A 16,684-nucleotide genomic window follows, 5' to 3' on the forward strand; every position below is an offset into this window, starting at 1 on the left:
TTCTCAAAATAGGATTCCACCAAAGGTATTGGCTATGTAAATGACAAATTGTTGCAGTAGAAAATTTAGGAGACCATAATTGACATTAAAATAATTCATTCTAATTATACTTTTAAAAGCAAGATTGTACTTATGGTGACTATAAAAATAACCTTTTTAGGGCCTCCCTGGTGGCCCTAAGTTAAGTCTCAGTTAAGGGGTTAAGTCTCAGTGCTATCACCGCGATGGCTTGCGTTTTATCCCCTGTCAGGGAGTTAACCCACTTATGGGGCAGCAGACCTTTCCTGTCTACCCTGCTGCTCCCCTTAGCAGTGTATTTCAGTAGATCCACCTGCTCTGCTCCCCACTCTGTCTCTGGTGAAGCCTCCCACTGCCTGCACCTGCAATTTTAGATAATTCGGTTAAGAGCACAGGCCAAAGTTTTATGGCAATCTTGTTCTAGGGAACAGATCTAAAGCAGAATAATTCAATGCTTTACTCTTAGTGGGGACATTTTACAGGGAAGGAGATAATCATTCAGATAATCATTTTAGACTAGATACACACAAACGAAGTCTAGCTAAAAGTCTTTAGAATCTTCACTGACAGTCAACTGAGAGTCAAGTGGGAGGATGAGTAACTTCTTTCTCAAATATGATCTCAATCCCCTCAGCATCCAACAGAAAACTGTCTATGCGATTCACCTGGAAATGTCAATTTCTTTCTATTAGGATTAGTGCGTGCTAATTCACAAAAAAGTTTCAATCCCAGATAAAACTCGGACCATTTTTTCCTTCTAAATATAAATACACTGGAGCCTCCCCTGGTGGCGCAGCGGTTGAGCGCTGGACTGTGAAGCTGCCCGCAGCCTCTGCAGCGCCAGTTCGATCCCCAGCCACTGGCAAGGGCCGGCGAGGGCCGGCGAGGGCTGGCGAGGGCCTGCAAGGGTCCCACATGGCGCTCAGACCTCTCCTGCCACGCCCGCTGCTTCCCTCAGCAGTGTATTTCGTCAGTCTGCCTGTTCTGTTCCCCACTCTGGCTCTGGTGAATTCTCTCACCCTCCCTCGCTTCTGACTGTACCCAGTGCTTATATAAATAAATAACTAATAAATAAATAAATAAATATAAATACACTAAATAAAGAAAAGATAGAAGGAAAAACATGTTAAATATTAACTATGGTGATTATTTCTCAGTGATGTGATTGTAGGTATATTTAATTATCTTCCTTCTATGCATTAAATTTTTTTCTAGTATATCACACATTACTTTTGTAGTTCTAATATAAGAGTGAAATTTTTTCATCATTTAAAATAAAGAATTCAATTTCTATTATAAAATATTTGATTATGAAAAAATAACAAAAAAATACAAGATTGTTTATCTGGAAGCCTATGGAGGACAGGGCACATCTCAATAGCATTGAGTTGAGGAGTGAGATGGGGTTAGGGAGGGGAGACAATTTCCAAGGGAAGGAAAGATTCTAAGATATGGAAATGAAAGACACCATGTCCATTGGGAAAGGGACAGATTCTGATTTGGTCTTGTCAGTTATCCACACATCTTTGCTGGAGCAAAGATGGACAGATAGCAAGGGTCCACATGACAGACAGTAGCTTGCCCTATGCTTCTGTACATGGGTTCAAGATAGCTAGACAGAACCTCCCTTTTTTGAACAAAGACCCAGAAGTTGCCTTCTACGTATCTGGCTCCTATGTATCTCTACTTTGGTATTTCCATGGAAACATCTATGCTCATCAAAGGGAAAAAGAACTTGAAGTGACCTGGGAGTAATTTGCTCTTCATTGGATGCTTTACCTACTGCATCTTTCAAATTGCCAAATTAGTAGACACATTTCTAAGTCATTCTGTCCTTCATGCTGGGGTTCAGGATATATTTTGTGGAGAGGAGTAAAAGAGTGGCTCCAAAGACAAATTTGGACTTTTTTTACATGGGCAACTGGGTAAATGAGAACATCAGTAGAAATGCTGAGTTCTAAGAGAAGGGCAGATTGGGCTTGGGGATCAGGATAAAGAAACTAGCATTCTTACTTTGAACATAGTATGAAAATTTTTATTAGATGTCGCAGTGGAGATGCCAAATCAGTAGTCTGGAATTCAGATGCAATTCAGGCAGGAAATTTAGAAGGGGTGATATTTAAAGCTATCAGACTTGATGATATTATCTATGGAGGCAAGAGGGCTGAATATCAAGTCTTAAGACAACTAGTCCAAGATCAAGTGAAGAGAAGCCATAAAAAGACACTGAGAAGAGAAAACCAGAAACATGAGTTATCAAAGAATCCAAGTGAAGAATGTCTTTAATTTGAAGTCTTCTACTACTCCAGCCTTTTATTTTTAAACAATTATTTAAATAATCACTGCTCTATTTCAACACAGCAACCTGCCACTCCTAGACCTACTGAAAAGGTATTTACTATGATAAAGTCTTTGTGCCATGGCCCAATATCCTCCTAGTCACTTGCACTAGTGCCCATGGAAAGCCCAGCCAGAAATAAATCCCCTGTGTAAGAGATTCATTCTCAGGTATTTCTGATATGAATGTATCTTCCTTCATTTAATACAGATTGAATCCCCTGTACTAAGAACAGTGTGAATTTAAGACATGTTTGCCCAGTGAGAAATGATTCCAAAGAACTTTCTTCTAGTTATGTTATCAAGACTTCTCCTTTACAAGGGTTCAGGACAGGGGTGGGAAGAGCACAAGGGACTGTGGTAATGGTGCACGGGTGAACTGGTGGTGGGAATTTCATGGGAAATCATACATTGTACAAAAATGAAGGATGATGTAATAAATATATTTAAAAAGTAAGTTGCTTCAAATGAAAAAAAGACTTCCCCTCTACTCACAGACTTCACTGCTCTTGATATCAAGAGGGCATTTCTTTACTTGGCTAAACACAGAAAAATGTCTATCTTAAGCTGGTAATTAAAAATATTGAGCAGCTCAAGAATTGGTTTTAGGAGTTGAAGTACCAAAGTTACCACCACCCAGCTCTCGCTAAGCCTTAGGCGTTGTAGCTAATCAGTTAGTAACATTGAAAGACTCCTTTTATGGAGGCTTCCCCACCATCAATGAACTCATTTTATATAAATATTTAGCCAGGCAATAAACTGGACAGCCTATATTACTCAACATCAGCCTCAAAAGACCCTCCCGATTTATATACACAGCATCTTGGTGGAGCAATACATTTTACACGCATGACATGGTCAGCGATAAATATACCAGGGTAGGTCAAACCCTATTTGGTTCTCTGCTTTTAACTATCTTGGGCTTTGTGTGTTTCTTTAATCAGTTGGATGATTTAGATAAACAACTTGTATTAGTCTTTGTAAGTATAACATGCCTTGAACTTTCTCTAGATATTCATTCCCATTCATCATCATAATAGTTGCTCCCCCTTGGCCATCATTAAGATTAGAAATGTCCTTGAACCATTTAATGATATTCCACAAGACTGGACAGACTTTTCATGCCTTGATGAATTGCGATCACTCAGCTTAGACCAATGAAATTGGATATCCTTTAATGTGCCTGATGACTTTAAGGAGTTTAGGGAAAGCAGAGCTCTGGAATCAAAATGGATTCACAGACTAACCATTCATTGGGGGAAGACACATGATTCAAGTAAAAATTGATTAATGATTTAGTATCTAATAACTTATTCAATAGATATTATTTCTTTGTTCGTACTCCTGAACATAATTTTATGTATAGTGTCCTTTTACTATAGAACTCATGAAAATCTTAAAAAGAGATACGAAATGATTTTTTTAAGTCCAAGTTATAATGTTTAAGAGTGACTTTCCTCCAAACAAAATGACATTTAGATGTTCACATCGCTGGTAAGAATAAAATAAAAAAGAAAACTGGGTTAGAAAGTGTTTCATGACCTTGTTTGAATCTGAGAAAGACTAGCTGCCTCTAGTTTATGAAGTATTGCAGCTCTACATGGCCTGTATGGGAATTATGTGACTCCCGAAATGTCTTTGTGATATAAGCAAGAAAATTGACAATTTGTACCATAAATGTGCTTTAATATTTTCACAGATCTATCTATTCTATTGATACTGAAAACAGGGACATCACTTTGGGTTAAAGCTAGCTGATAATATTGGCAAATTTAAATCATCTTTAAGTTCCTCTTTAAACTATGACCTGAGACAACAGTTGGGAATAGGAATCTGAGTGTAAGGTGGAGAGAGCACTTGTTTTTAGTCAAAGACCAGAATTCAAGTCCCACTTCTGTAACTGCTAGTTTGGTCAAATTACATAGGGGAGTGTCAGGTTCTACCTCGATTCATTGATCGATTATTTATTGAACATCTATAATATGACAGGTATTCTTCTTGGAATAAATAAGAGAAAAACACAGAATATGAGGCTAACATTCTATTACAGGTCTTGAATTATGTAACTTCCACCTTCTAGCCTTGTTGTATAGTCAGAAGAGGTATCATCAGTACTTCTCTCCAAAACTCAATTGCTGACATAAAAATGTGAGTGCACGGACTACAATAGTTTGGTAGGTACAGGAAGTGCATTTTGGGAAATGATACAACCAAGTCTCAGTGATACACCATGTCTAGAGGTAAGGGAGTTGGGGTACACATAGTTTGAGTATAAATAATCATAAATTCAGAACTTCTGCAGGAATTGTTAATTCCCCAAAAGTCTTCTAAATTAGAATTAATAAACCTGGAAACATTATGTTAGAGAATACACAAATAGTACAGCAGGGAAGAAAAAAATATGAACACAGTACAAGAGTCCTATGGGATAACTTGAAGAGAAACATCTTTATCATGGGGTTCTGAGAAAAAGAAAGATATAGAAAGCTTACTTAAAGAAATAATTGCTGAAAAGCATTTTAGTCTGGGAAATGAACCAGACATTATGAATCAATAGAACAAAAATTTCCCAAACAGGCTTAATTTCCACATATTGAAGAATTTCCCCCATTTCTTTTTCATTTTCTTACATTGTTGTTAATTTATGTACAATATTTAATTTTTCCACTCGTGTGTAGTTCCCATAATTCTCCCACCACCACAGCAGCCATGACCATCACCATAGTCTCTTGTGCTCTTCACTCCCATTTTGACCCCTCTGCCTCCCCTCCACTGCCTTGTGCCTCAGATCTACGGTTTGCCTGCAAGTTTTGTCTTTTTCCTGATCTTGGCCTCCATGTCCCTATATTTTGCTTATAAGTGAGACCACTGATATTTTTCTTTTTCCTTTTTCCTTATTTTGCTTAGCACAATCCCTTCCAATTCCATTCATGTTGCCACAAATGGCATGAATTTATCTTTTTTGATCACTGAATAGTAGTCCATTGTGTATATATGTCACATCTTCTCAATCCATTTGTCTATTTGGGAGGCATTTAGGTTGTTTCCTTAGTTCTTTGAGCATTTCCCTCTTAGTTTCTGTGATATGAGTGCAGTGGACCTACTATATGGGAAGCAGACATTCTACTTAGTTCTATAAAAAATAAATAGATGAAAGTTATAGGGAGATACCTTTTAAATAAATATAAGCAAGATTTTGTTAACCTCAGTTATATCCTAACACAACAAAATAAACTGCCTTAAAATGCAGTGGATTCCCTGTCCCAGAACTATTCAAGCAGATACTGAATAGCCATTTTCTAGTAACCCTAAAGGTGGGATTGCTATATTAAATGTATGACTAAGTTAGAAAATCTTACTATTATGAAATTCTATCAACCTGTCTAATTCTTTAATTCCATGACGAGGGGGAGAAACAGCATCAAATGAACTTTTACAATGAGAAACAATTGATGGAAGTTTATATGACCATCAAATCCTATTTTTTTAATCAAATCCTATTTTATATATGCTGTGAACTGATTATGTCTGAGGCTGAACAAAGATCATAAACAAATGTCATTGGGAAGGCACTTCTGTGGTCACTCCCATGTCATAAATCCAGAAATATCAGAAAACCATGGTTGCTTTCCAGGTAAATATGCATACACTGTTATGTTTAACGTATGTGTAATATAGATACTTATCATTTTCATCTTCAACAGTTGTATGCTGTTCTATTCTGTGGGTAAATCATAGTTCACTTAACTTCCCTATAAAAGTCTGGTGATCCTTGGTAATCAACTATTACAAACTTGTTACAAGTTTGTACATCCTTGTACACAAATCATTTTTAATGCATGCAAGTATATATCCATAAGATAAATTCCCAGAAGTATATTTCTAACTTACAGTGCCAATGCAGATGTAATTTTGATGGATATTGACAAAGTACCCCCATAAATGCTATTATATCCTTCTGCCAACAATATTGGAAAGTGCTTTTTCAATACAGTATATCAAAGTTTTAAACATTTGTTCAACAAAATAAAAAAAAAATCTTAGAGCGATTCCTGTAAAAAAAATATAAAGGGGCCTCCCTATTGGCACAAGGGCCTCCCTATTGGCACCGCACTATGAAGCAATCCGCAGTCTCTGCAGCACGTGTTTGATCCCTGGCCGGCCAGGGAGCAACCCACATGGCACAGCAGACCTCTCTGTCTCGCCTGCTGCTCCCCTCAGCAGTGTATTTCAGTCAGTCTGCCTGTTCGGTTCCCCACTCTGTCTCTGGTGAATCCTCTTATCCCCCGCATCTCTGGCCTGTACCCTAGCTCTTGTATGCATAAATAAATAAATCTTTAAAAAAATAAAAAGTAAAGGAGGCTGAAGAAACTATGGCATCTCTGGCAAACTGAAATTTTGACTCATTGTGGATCCAGTATTACTAGGCTGAACACTTTTTAAGAAGTCTAAACTCTAGGAATCTTTGATCTAATCCAATACGTTAATTTGGCACATGCTGTAACCACAAGAATTTAAGGGACTTGCTCAAGGCCATATGGGAGGTTAGTTCCAGGACCAGGGCCAGCATTTGACATCTTGCCCTCAGTTCACTGCACTACTACCTTTTCTGAAAAGTAGAATAATGGCCTTTAAAGATGCTCACACTCTATTCCCTGTAACTTGCAATTGGATTGTTACATGGCAATGCAGATGTATTAAGGTATGGGGAGGTTATCTTAGAACTTTCAGGTAGATATGAGAGAGCCCTTAAGAGTGGAGAACCTTCCCCAGTCAGGAAAGATCTGTCAGAAAGATCACACTGAAAGAGACAGAGAACGGGAAACAGGAGCCAGTGTGCAAGCTGAAAACAACTCCCAATCAACAGCCAGAAAGGAAATGCGGGGGAGGGTCTTCCTTATAACCTCTTGGAAATGAATCCTGCCAACAATCAGAATGAGGTGGAGACAAACTTTCCCCTAGTGGCTCCCAATAGAAATGCAGCTCTGTTGATATCTTGCTTTTTGGCTTTGTGAGAGCTGAAACAGAGAAACCAGCCAAGGGCTTCTGACTTACAGAATTGTAACAAGAGTTTGTTGTTTTAAGCAGCTCAGACTGTGGCAATTTGTTAAGGCAGCAATCAGAAAACTCTTCCATTCTGTCTCTTCCATGTCACTATGAAAAACCTTCACTTGTTCATTTAACAAATATTTATTGAGGAACTACTATATGCCAGGCATTATCCAGGGTACTGGAGGTATAAAATGAATGAGACAAAAATCCCTGTTTTCAGAGAGGTTACTTTCAAACGGAGGGAGATACATGAAGGAAACAAATATGTCAGCTACATGGTAGATAAGTATCAGAGGAAAAATAAAGTGGGAAGGGGATGCAGAGTGCTGGGGGGTGCCAGGGTAGGGGGCATAAAGAAGGCAATATTTGAACAAAGAGTTGAAAAAAATGAGGGAGGAACAATTCATGTGGATCTCTCTGAAAAGTGTTTTCCAAGTAGAGGTGAAAACACACACGATGTTTCTAGATGGAAGCATATCTGGAATGCTTGAAGAATAGCAAGGAGGCCAGGTGGCTGGAGCTGAATGAAGGGAGAGGCAGGAAGTGGGTGTCACAGAAAGATAGGGAGCAGCTCCTAGTGTCTAGAAAGGTCTCTGGGGCAAGGTGTACTGGAAAGTTTTGAGCAGAGGAGTGTTATGATTAGACTCCTTCTGGACGCTGGGTGAACAGATCACTGAGCAGACACAGACACAGGGAGGCCAGTGAGGACCCTGTTGTAATAACTTGGGTAGGAGATGCTCTGGAGGTAGTAGAGATGATGAGAAATGGATGAGTTCAGGATATATTTTAAAGGAGAGCCATCAGCACTGCTGATTGATTTTGTTATGAGAGAAAGTAAAAATTCAATGATCAGGCTGGTGGTTCCCAATGGGCCTTTTTTCTGTATTCAAGCCTGCATACAGTTTCCTCCTCTTGTATACAACTGGAGAGAGAAGCCATAAGTCTGTATGGAGAAAGGAAGATCAGTCAGTCCAGCCCCCATTTACCCTCCTGCTGAATTCAAAAGCCACTGCATGAAGCCAAGCCTGGTTACAGAATTGAGAAAATAAAATAGTTGTTTAAGCTACTAAAATTTAGGGCAGTTATACAACAGCAGGTGCATATATAAAACAAACGACCTTAAGAGTTTTGACGTCACCACACAGAAGGATTAACAAATCCTTCTAGAGCAGACTGTTAGTTAATAGGTTTTAGGAAAAAAACTGGGGTGGATAGATGAAAATCTTACTACTTCTAAATGGAAAGGAACATGTTTTTCTTAATATAGTAGAGTAAGATTCTCTCTCTCTTAAGCATTGCTGAATTTCCCAAAGCTGGAAAAGGCCACTTTGAATCTCCAACGTAATAGCAATAGCAGAGATCAAAGGACTTGTTTATATTTTTCTCTCTCCATTTTCTGAAGCTCTGTTGACAATCAGCAAAATCCCCATGGCATTTCAAGGCAGAGAAAACCTTGCCTATTTTCTCTGGCTTTGCCACTGTGGTTTCAGGGCTTCAGTGACTGCATGTAAAGGAGAAACCTCTGTATTCTTTCCTTCCTGCTTTCCACAACTGGTCACAATGAACCACCTTGGGCTTGGCTGATGGAGTTCTGGAAGCTGAGTGCAGAGGTTTTGAAGGGAGGCCCTTGCCAGTTTTAGATTTAATCCTTCCTGTGGCCATACACTTTGTAGACTGCAGGGATAAGGAATACTGCCTGGTCGATTTGAGCACTCTGTGGGTCTCTGATGATAGATATTTGGGCTAATACCTTGTCAACTCGAATCCAAATTAAGTGCTGGGTAAAGGCAGTACATTCCTTAAGCATTCTTAAGGACTCAGGACAAATTCTCATGGTCAAAGATTACTCTCATGTCACCAATCTCCCACTAATTCACTCCCACGTGCATGGTAGATTTCACCCACTCACAACTTTTTCCACTACTCAGTCAGCACTGGGGGGAGGTTTAGAACACAGCTTATATAAAACAAATTAATCACACTACAAGGGCTCGTTTCTCAATTGTTTAACATTTTCTTGGATTTGTTTCTGGGAAGAGGGAATGACTTCCATCCATTGCCCCTCTGTAGGTCCTCTCCATGACTAATCACTGCAAACTTAAGTTGGACAAGGACTGGGTTTTACAGCACAGAGGGGTTCACAATGTTGAGAAACTCTTTGGTTTATCTCAGAACAAAATTAATGTTTTTGACTTAAACAGTTTGGTTTTTTTGAAAACTGTTGAGGCAGTTTTGAAAAATTTAACCATATAACATACACCTAAAGAGTGTGATCTTATACCTGTAAATCCTATACAGGATTGTAAACCAGTATTACTTCAAAAAATTTTTGAAAAAGAAATGCTAGGATGTAATAAATCATGATCTCTCCAGATAGAATAATTTTCATCAACATATTATATTTAGAATATTATTATATAGAATATTTCATCAACATAAGAAAATATTCTCAATTTTTATTATGTTTCTGATATAAAAATTTTGTTAGTTTATTGTTATCCTGTGTTCCTGGAATCGAACTTAGGTTTTCATTATGATGGAAAAAAATGGTATTTTTTAAAATTAAACAAAAATTAATCATAAAATTATATTATAGCTATCCAGGCTTTAGATATGGCATTCTGGAAATGGCTGCCATATGAACTTTTTTTTTTAAGATTTATTTATTTATTTTTTTATGTATAAAGAGCCTGGGGTGTAGGCTAGAGGTGCAGGAGGGTGAAAGGATTTACCACAGACAAAGCGGGGAGCAGAATAGGCAGACTGACTGAAATACACTGCTGAGGGGAGCAGCGGGCAAAACAGGAGAGGTCTGCTGTGCCATGTGGCTTAGTTCCCTGGACAGGGATCGAATTCATGCTGCAGTGGATGCAGATTGCTTCATAGTGCTGAGACTCAACCCCTTGCCCCACCAGGGAGGCCCTGCCATATGAAGTTTTATAGCATTGGTCAACGTGGAGAAGTTTTCAGACACAGGGACACTGAAATTCTGTCTTGGTCGCTTTAAGTCTCAAAGTCATAACACACCTTTGACTGGAGTTTCTTCCAACTATCATGATCACAAATAAGGTTATTTTCTTTAAGACAGCCACCAATCTTTAAAGGAGGGTTGCTCTGCAGGTTTCGTGTATTCACCATCTTGTTAAAGTGTTCACCTGTCTCCATTTTTCCAGTGTCCGTGAAAACTACCTTGTAATCATCCTTCCACTTGTGACACATCCACCCTTACCGCTCGGAGAATCCTCATCAGATATTATGTCTTCTATACATATATAGAAGATGGTCTATAAGGAACCCATGGCAGGAAAACCTCAGAGTGGGGTATACAAGTTGGTAAGTCCACCCTCAGTGGGAATGGGAATTAAAAAAGGTTTGCCAAGACCTTGTGGCCAAGACCATAAGGAATGGAATGATTTTCAGTTTCATTCAAGTCCCTCAAAAGCAACCCTGAGACAAGCAGCTGAGTACAAGAGATGACTGAGTAGGAGATAAGTCTGAGCAGGAGGTAAGTCCAAGAAAGACAGGAAGTATATTCAAGAAGGATATAGAGAAGAGAAGAAAGTCAATGCAAGGTATATTAATAAGTTAATTACAACAGGGGGCAACTAAGGCTTTATTCTCATGGAAATATCTCAAACAGTATAAAACATATGCCTCAGAATTATACCACCCAAGGAACAAGGAAGCTAGTGTATCTATATACCAACTTGGTCAATTACTTGTTGAGAACTGCTTGTTGGGGAGTGCTGGTCCCCTTGTACTTCCGGCCTGCTTTGTGCAGAGATAGAGCAGTTTTTCATAGTCCCAGTGGTCCAGGAAAAGTCCAGGTCCACAGGTACAGAGGTACTGATAGTAGCCTTTAAAAGTTGTGGGGGGTACTCTGAAATGGATGATTCATGGGAAGCAACAATGACAATGGCTTCTCCAGGATGCCTGCAGAGCTGGCTTTCACTAAGACATTATGACAGTGCTCATTGTATAGACCGGTGATCCAAGAATATGAATCCTGACTGTACTTTACTGTGATAGATTTCAATGAAAGTTTAAGATAAAATATATTGAAAAGCATTAGCTGAGCCAGGACTGTGTGGGAAAGCAGTATATGAGATACTGCAAAACCTTATAGTTCTAGACATATTTCTACGATATTAACTAAAACCTGAATGCTATCTAACCCCATTTGGGGTAGTTAACATAAGCCCATTTTTGTGTTAAAACTGGAAAATTTATGCATAAAATACTTTTTAGGACACAAATTAAAATCGTATTAATTGTTCTTTGACTTACAAGTTAATTTTTTCTTATTCTTCCTTATCTATTTTCTGATTTTTTTTTGTAATGAGAATGGTTTACTTTTATAATAAGGACCAGGTTTTAAAAACAGATTCCACAATAATAAAATATAGTCTCATGATTCAAGAATAATTCCATCACTTTTCTAAATTTTTCCTTCTTTACTCCCTCCTTTTCTCCATCCATCCCTCCATCCAATGCTGCAAAAACAGAGTAACCTTGGTTATCTGCAGGTCTCTGATGTGCAGTATCACCACTGTCAAACATGAAAGAAAATGAGGAACTAGGCAAAAGGGCTTTTTAGCAGCCAAAAGAGATGCCCCCATATTCATAAACTAAAATTCATCCATTTTCCTCACAATCACATCTGATTAGTATTTAGGATGTTTGTGCTTTGTACTTAATACTAACATGCAATGATATCTGAATTTGAGTTCACATTTAGGAGTGACAGTTAAAAGATGAGAAGGAAAGGGTCTGCCATAGGAAGACACACAGAAGGGACTAGGAGCTAAACTGGTAAGAGACGACAAAGTCTAGACAGGGTTGCCATGTGTGTCAGTCAACAAAGGCACCCCAGGTTCCATGAGAGAAAATGCTGTCTGTTTCCTAAGACCAGAAGACACCCCTGTTTCCACACCCAGAGTAAGATCACAGTGATGGCCTTGAGGAATCCAGACCAGAGTTAATTATGCTTAAGTAAAGGAAATATCCAATGCTTAGGCCTTAAAAAGAAACAGAAAACAGGCATACAGTTAAGGTTGCCTACATTAAAAATGGATCATGCATCTTAAAATACAGCTTCAGAATCTTGTGTATCTAAGTCAGACCACAGAATGAGTTTATTTTCTTATCTCTTTCCACCTTTTCTACTTTTGTGTGAACTGAAGCCGATTTTACATTTGTCAGTATCTTTAACATTTGATTTTATAATATATGTTTCATATATATTATATACACACACAAACACATATATATAAAGAAAATTATACTACCTATTATTTATTTGCCTGCATGATTCTAACATTGTCCCCTCATTGCTCAATATTCCTTAAATTTAAAATAAAAAACAGTAAAGAGAGTGAAGAGTAAAATCTTAACCAACTACCCTTGAAAGGGCACTGCTCATTTATGCTAATTTAAAAATATTTATAAAATGGGTCTTAAACAAACCCAATCTTTTACATATAAACGAAATAGTCAAAAGGAGATGAAAGAAATGGCATTCCTGGTGAAATAGGTCAGACCATTTTCAGACTCCAAAGTGTCCTAATAGTTTTACATGATCCAGCCCAGTTCATGAAAAAATCCTGCCACCAGGTAACAGGTCTTTGAAAGCTTTTGAAGCCAAAGGCTCCCCACCAGTCAGTCCATCTCTTACTAAGTTGTCAGCCTCATTAAGAATGAGAAACAGATACCATGGCACCAACCTGTCTAGGAGAACACAGCGAGACAAATGTAATTGCCTGTAAGAGGAATATAAATCAGCAACTCCCAAATTATTCATATTTACACCCACTCCATTTTGGTTGTCTTTTCTTTATAATTTGACCATATATCGACATCAAGTATATAATTTCATCTGGGGCTTTATCAGTTACCGCCCAGAGCCATGATTATATGGTGCAGGGAACTTCCTCTCCCTGAGCAAGTCTATCTTTAGTATCTTCTTGATAGCCACTTTTTACATATAAAATCAAAAGGAAAGTCTTGGTTTTCTTATGTGGCTCCAGAATCACTAAATATAACATTTAGAAGCAATTTATCAACTGAAACCATTGAGTTTTCAAGTGCCACTTTGAGTTTTCAAAGCAAAATGTTCTTATTTTTTCCCCTTTGTTATTTTTATCAAACTGCAAAGGAACTTTTAGGGATTTCTATAGTAACCATTTGATTATTTTCTAAGTTCAACTCTCACCTTGCTAGTGTCCAGTCTAATTGCACAGAGTGGACTTTGAACAATCAGAACCACAGGAAGAGGGATTAAAGGCTGTGGTTTCTGGAAGAAGTAACTTTTTACAAACAAAATAAAATGACTCTCCAATCTAGGATTCAAAAGATAATTTATTAGTCTGAGAAGAGGAGTTACACACTATACACAGTAATATGCTTTTTTTTTATTTTTGTGCCTTTATCTTAAAAATATATTTAAACAAGAAACAAAGATAATATTGAATTTTCCCATAAATTTTGCTTTCTTATTTACAGTGTTACATTGTAAATAACATTCCACTATTCACAAATTAAGGACTGTGCATTCATTACTGTATGTTCTCTTTATAGTCTTTCATAATACAGTACATACAGCTCGAAGTTATGCAGTATTTAAGCTTAGAAAATCTTGAGGAATAATAAGTACAGACTTTATATCAATAAGACAATTATTTATAAAGGTTCTGACCTTAATTTTTCTCTGCTAGTTTGTTTCACTGAAACCATTGTTTTTTAAAGAAAAATGCCCCATATGAGGGATGAGAGCTACAGTTTAAGTTACCACAGGATACACTTAAACTGGTTAACAAATAAAAACACTTTATTACATATTACTTTATTAAATGGAGCACTACCACTGTCAAATCATTGAAACAAACAGATTACTCTTCATTTCAGACACATGACATCAAAGACAGCTGGTAACTCTTTATGAAATCAAAAATGTTTTCTGCAACTCTTTAGGTTTTACTTGTAAACAATTAAACTACACATTTTGTAATATGATTTAATCATTCCCGGTCTTAGGTCATACAATAAGAAGGGGCTTTTATTTCATCAAAGGGAAGCAAGCACACACCCCCACACCCACACACCCACACACACACTCTCTCTCTCTCTCTCTCTCTCTCTCTCTCTCTCTCTCTCTCTCTCTCTCAGTCCCACACCTGCCAAAGTCCTGCATGCCACTAAGTGCTATCAACAGCAGCACTAGTGTTGCAAGCAGTGCTCAAGGCTACAACAGGAATTATAAAACGAGGAAGATAAAATACCCAACTTCAGCTAAAAACTCCCCAAAGCTCAGGTTCTGAAATGCCTCTCATGTGCTTCAGACTCAACCTGAAGGGTCAATTCACTGGGCTTTCCAGGCGGCAAACTCCACCTTCGATTGCCACGGACTGTCCTGCCACTGCACCAGGTGGGAGTCTTGAAATGTGAGTCTGCAGAGAGGGAGATAGAGAACATCAGATGTGCCACTGCACCCCTCCTATGTATGACAAATGAGGAGAAAATAGCATAGTTTCAATCTCTTTGCTTTTGAACATCTATAGATTGTGATATTGGTAACCCTGAACTGCCAAGAGATTCTGTTCCTTCAAATCTCTTAGGGATCATTATTGAGTATCTACTACATGTCAAGCACAACAGTAGCAATTGCAGATAGGTAACCAAGATAGCAAAGGCTTCTGAGAAGACAGAACTTACAATTTAGTGAGATTAAGAATAGTAATGATTTTGGGCCTCCCCCGTGGCGCAGCGGCTGAGCGCTGGGCTGTGAAGCTGCCCGCAGCCTCTGCAGCGCCAGTTCGATTTTCAGCCGCCAGGGAGGGTCCCACATGGTGTGCAGACCTCTTCTGCCATGCCCACTGCTCCCCTCAGCAGTGCATTTCATCAGTCTGCCTGTTTTGCTCCCCTTTCTGGCTCTGGTGAATTCTCTCACCCTCCCGTGCTTCTGACTGTACCCAGTGCTTGTATAAATAAATAAATAAATCTTTAAAGAAAAAAAAGAATAGTAATGGTTTTATTTTTTAAAAAAGATTTATTTTATTTATGCATAGAAGAACTAGGATGCAGGCCAGAGGTGGGGGTGGTGGTGAGAGGACCCACGAGAGACAGAGTGGGGAGCAGAACAGGTGGATCCACTAAAATACACTGAGGTCTGCTGCTTATATGGGCCAGCTCTCCAGACAGGGATCGAACCCAGGCCACAGTGATGATAGCATAATAGTGCTGAAACTTAATCCCTATGCCACCAGGGAGGTCCAATAATAATACCAATATGCTCAATAATAATTGAGCATATTCCAGTTTCTGAAAACTATAATTTATACATATATAATTTAAATAACATATATTATTTATCCTTTAAATAGTCAATGAAATTACGAATACCTGATTAATGAAAAAAAAAAAAAGAACTGACAAAATAAGGTGAAGACAGGCATGAGGTTAACACATAAAAGCTACCCTGAGTTCTTTGCCCAAGCTAGAGGAAGACTACTGCTCTGCCTCATGACCACAAGCAGACAGGTGGTTCATGTGGCAGGCAGGATCATAACAACCAGTTGTTCGGAAGAGGACAAGTGTTCCTGCCAATAGGCAAGGGGGCATTTCACTCAGAGGACTTCATACACAGTAGGAATGATGTATAGTGGATCGGTGAAAACACCAACTGTACAATGAGGACTTCAACAAGGGCTGAGTGTTACAACATTACTCCAGGGAGGCCCATCTTCCATAAGAAATCAGGATGTCATCAGCCACAGATTCCTTTTTCTTTGTTTTTGAAGGCTTAATCCAAGAGTAGATAAATGTCAAGAATTTCTAAGATGACAGAGGGTCTGTATATCCTTCAGGGAATCCTCTTTAATTCTGTTTCTTTAAACAAGTTTTTCCTTAGGACTGAACTGAGGATGAATTCAAGCCAGAGAGTGAAGATGTTCGATTTAGCTGGTGAGGTGGCCAAGTCTAGGGTGAACTGATATCCTCTCATGCAATCAAACGTGGCGTAAGCATATGTTTTGGATAGGATAACAATTAAACTACTTGCTGTGTAGTCTGAGTACTGAAACAACAGCCTACACAAGTCCTGTTAGGATAGCTGACATGAGTCAATAAATAGGCAGTGTTCTCTGGGTACTTAGTTTTTCTGTGCACAAGGCAGAAAGCAACCTATAAGCTACAGTGTTGAGGTCTGTTGCCTCTGGGGTGGATATTGGGTGAGGCAGTCTCTGTGGTGTTTCCTGAAAGGGGAGCACCACAGAGTTCACTC

At 38.5% G+C, this 16,684-nt stretch overlaps 1 protein-coding gene across 3 annotated transcripts in view; it reads right to left on the bottom strand.

Annotated features, from left to right (window-relative positions):
• Positions 1–14,759: 14,759 nt before the first annotated feature.
• TASP1 (taspase 1) overlaps positions 14,760–16,684 on the bottom strand; it is a gene marked incomplete at both ends in the record, with an annotated part of 220,137 nt that continues 218,212 nt past the window's right edge. For all 3 annotated transcript variants that reach the window (XM_084247263.1, XM_084247262.1, XM_084247261.1), the window contains one exon: positions 14,760–14,852. In XM_084247263.1, coding sequence (XP_084103389.1) covers positions 14,760–14,852 — 93 coding nt within the window. The remainder of the gene's footprint in view (positions 14,853–16,684) is intronic.

The sequence above is a fragment of the Talpa europaea genome, assembly GCF_964194135.1.
Source record: "Talpa europaea genome assembly, chromosome: 11".
Classification (NCBI taxonomy): domain Eukaryota; kingdom Metazoa; phylum Chordata; class Mammalia; order Eulipotyphla; family Talpidae; genus Talpa; species Talpa europaea.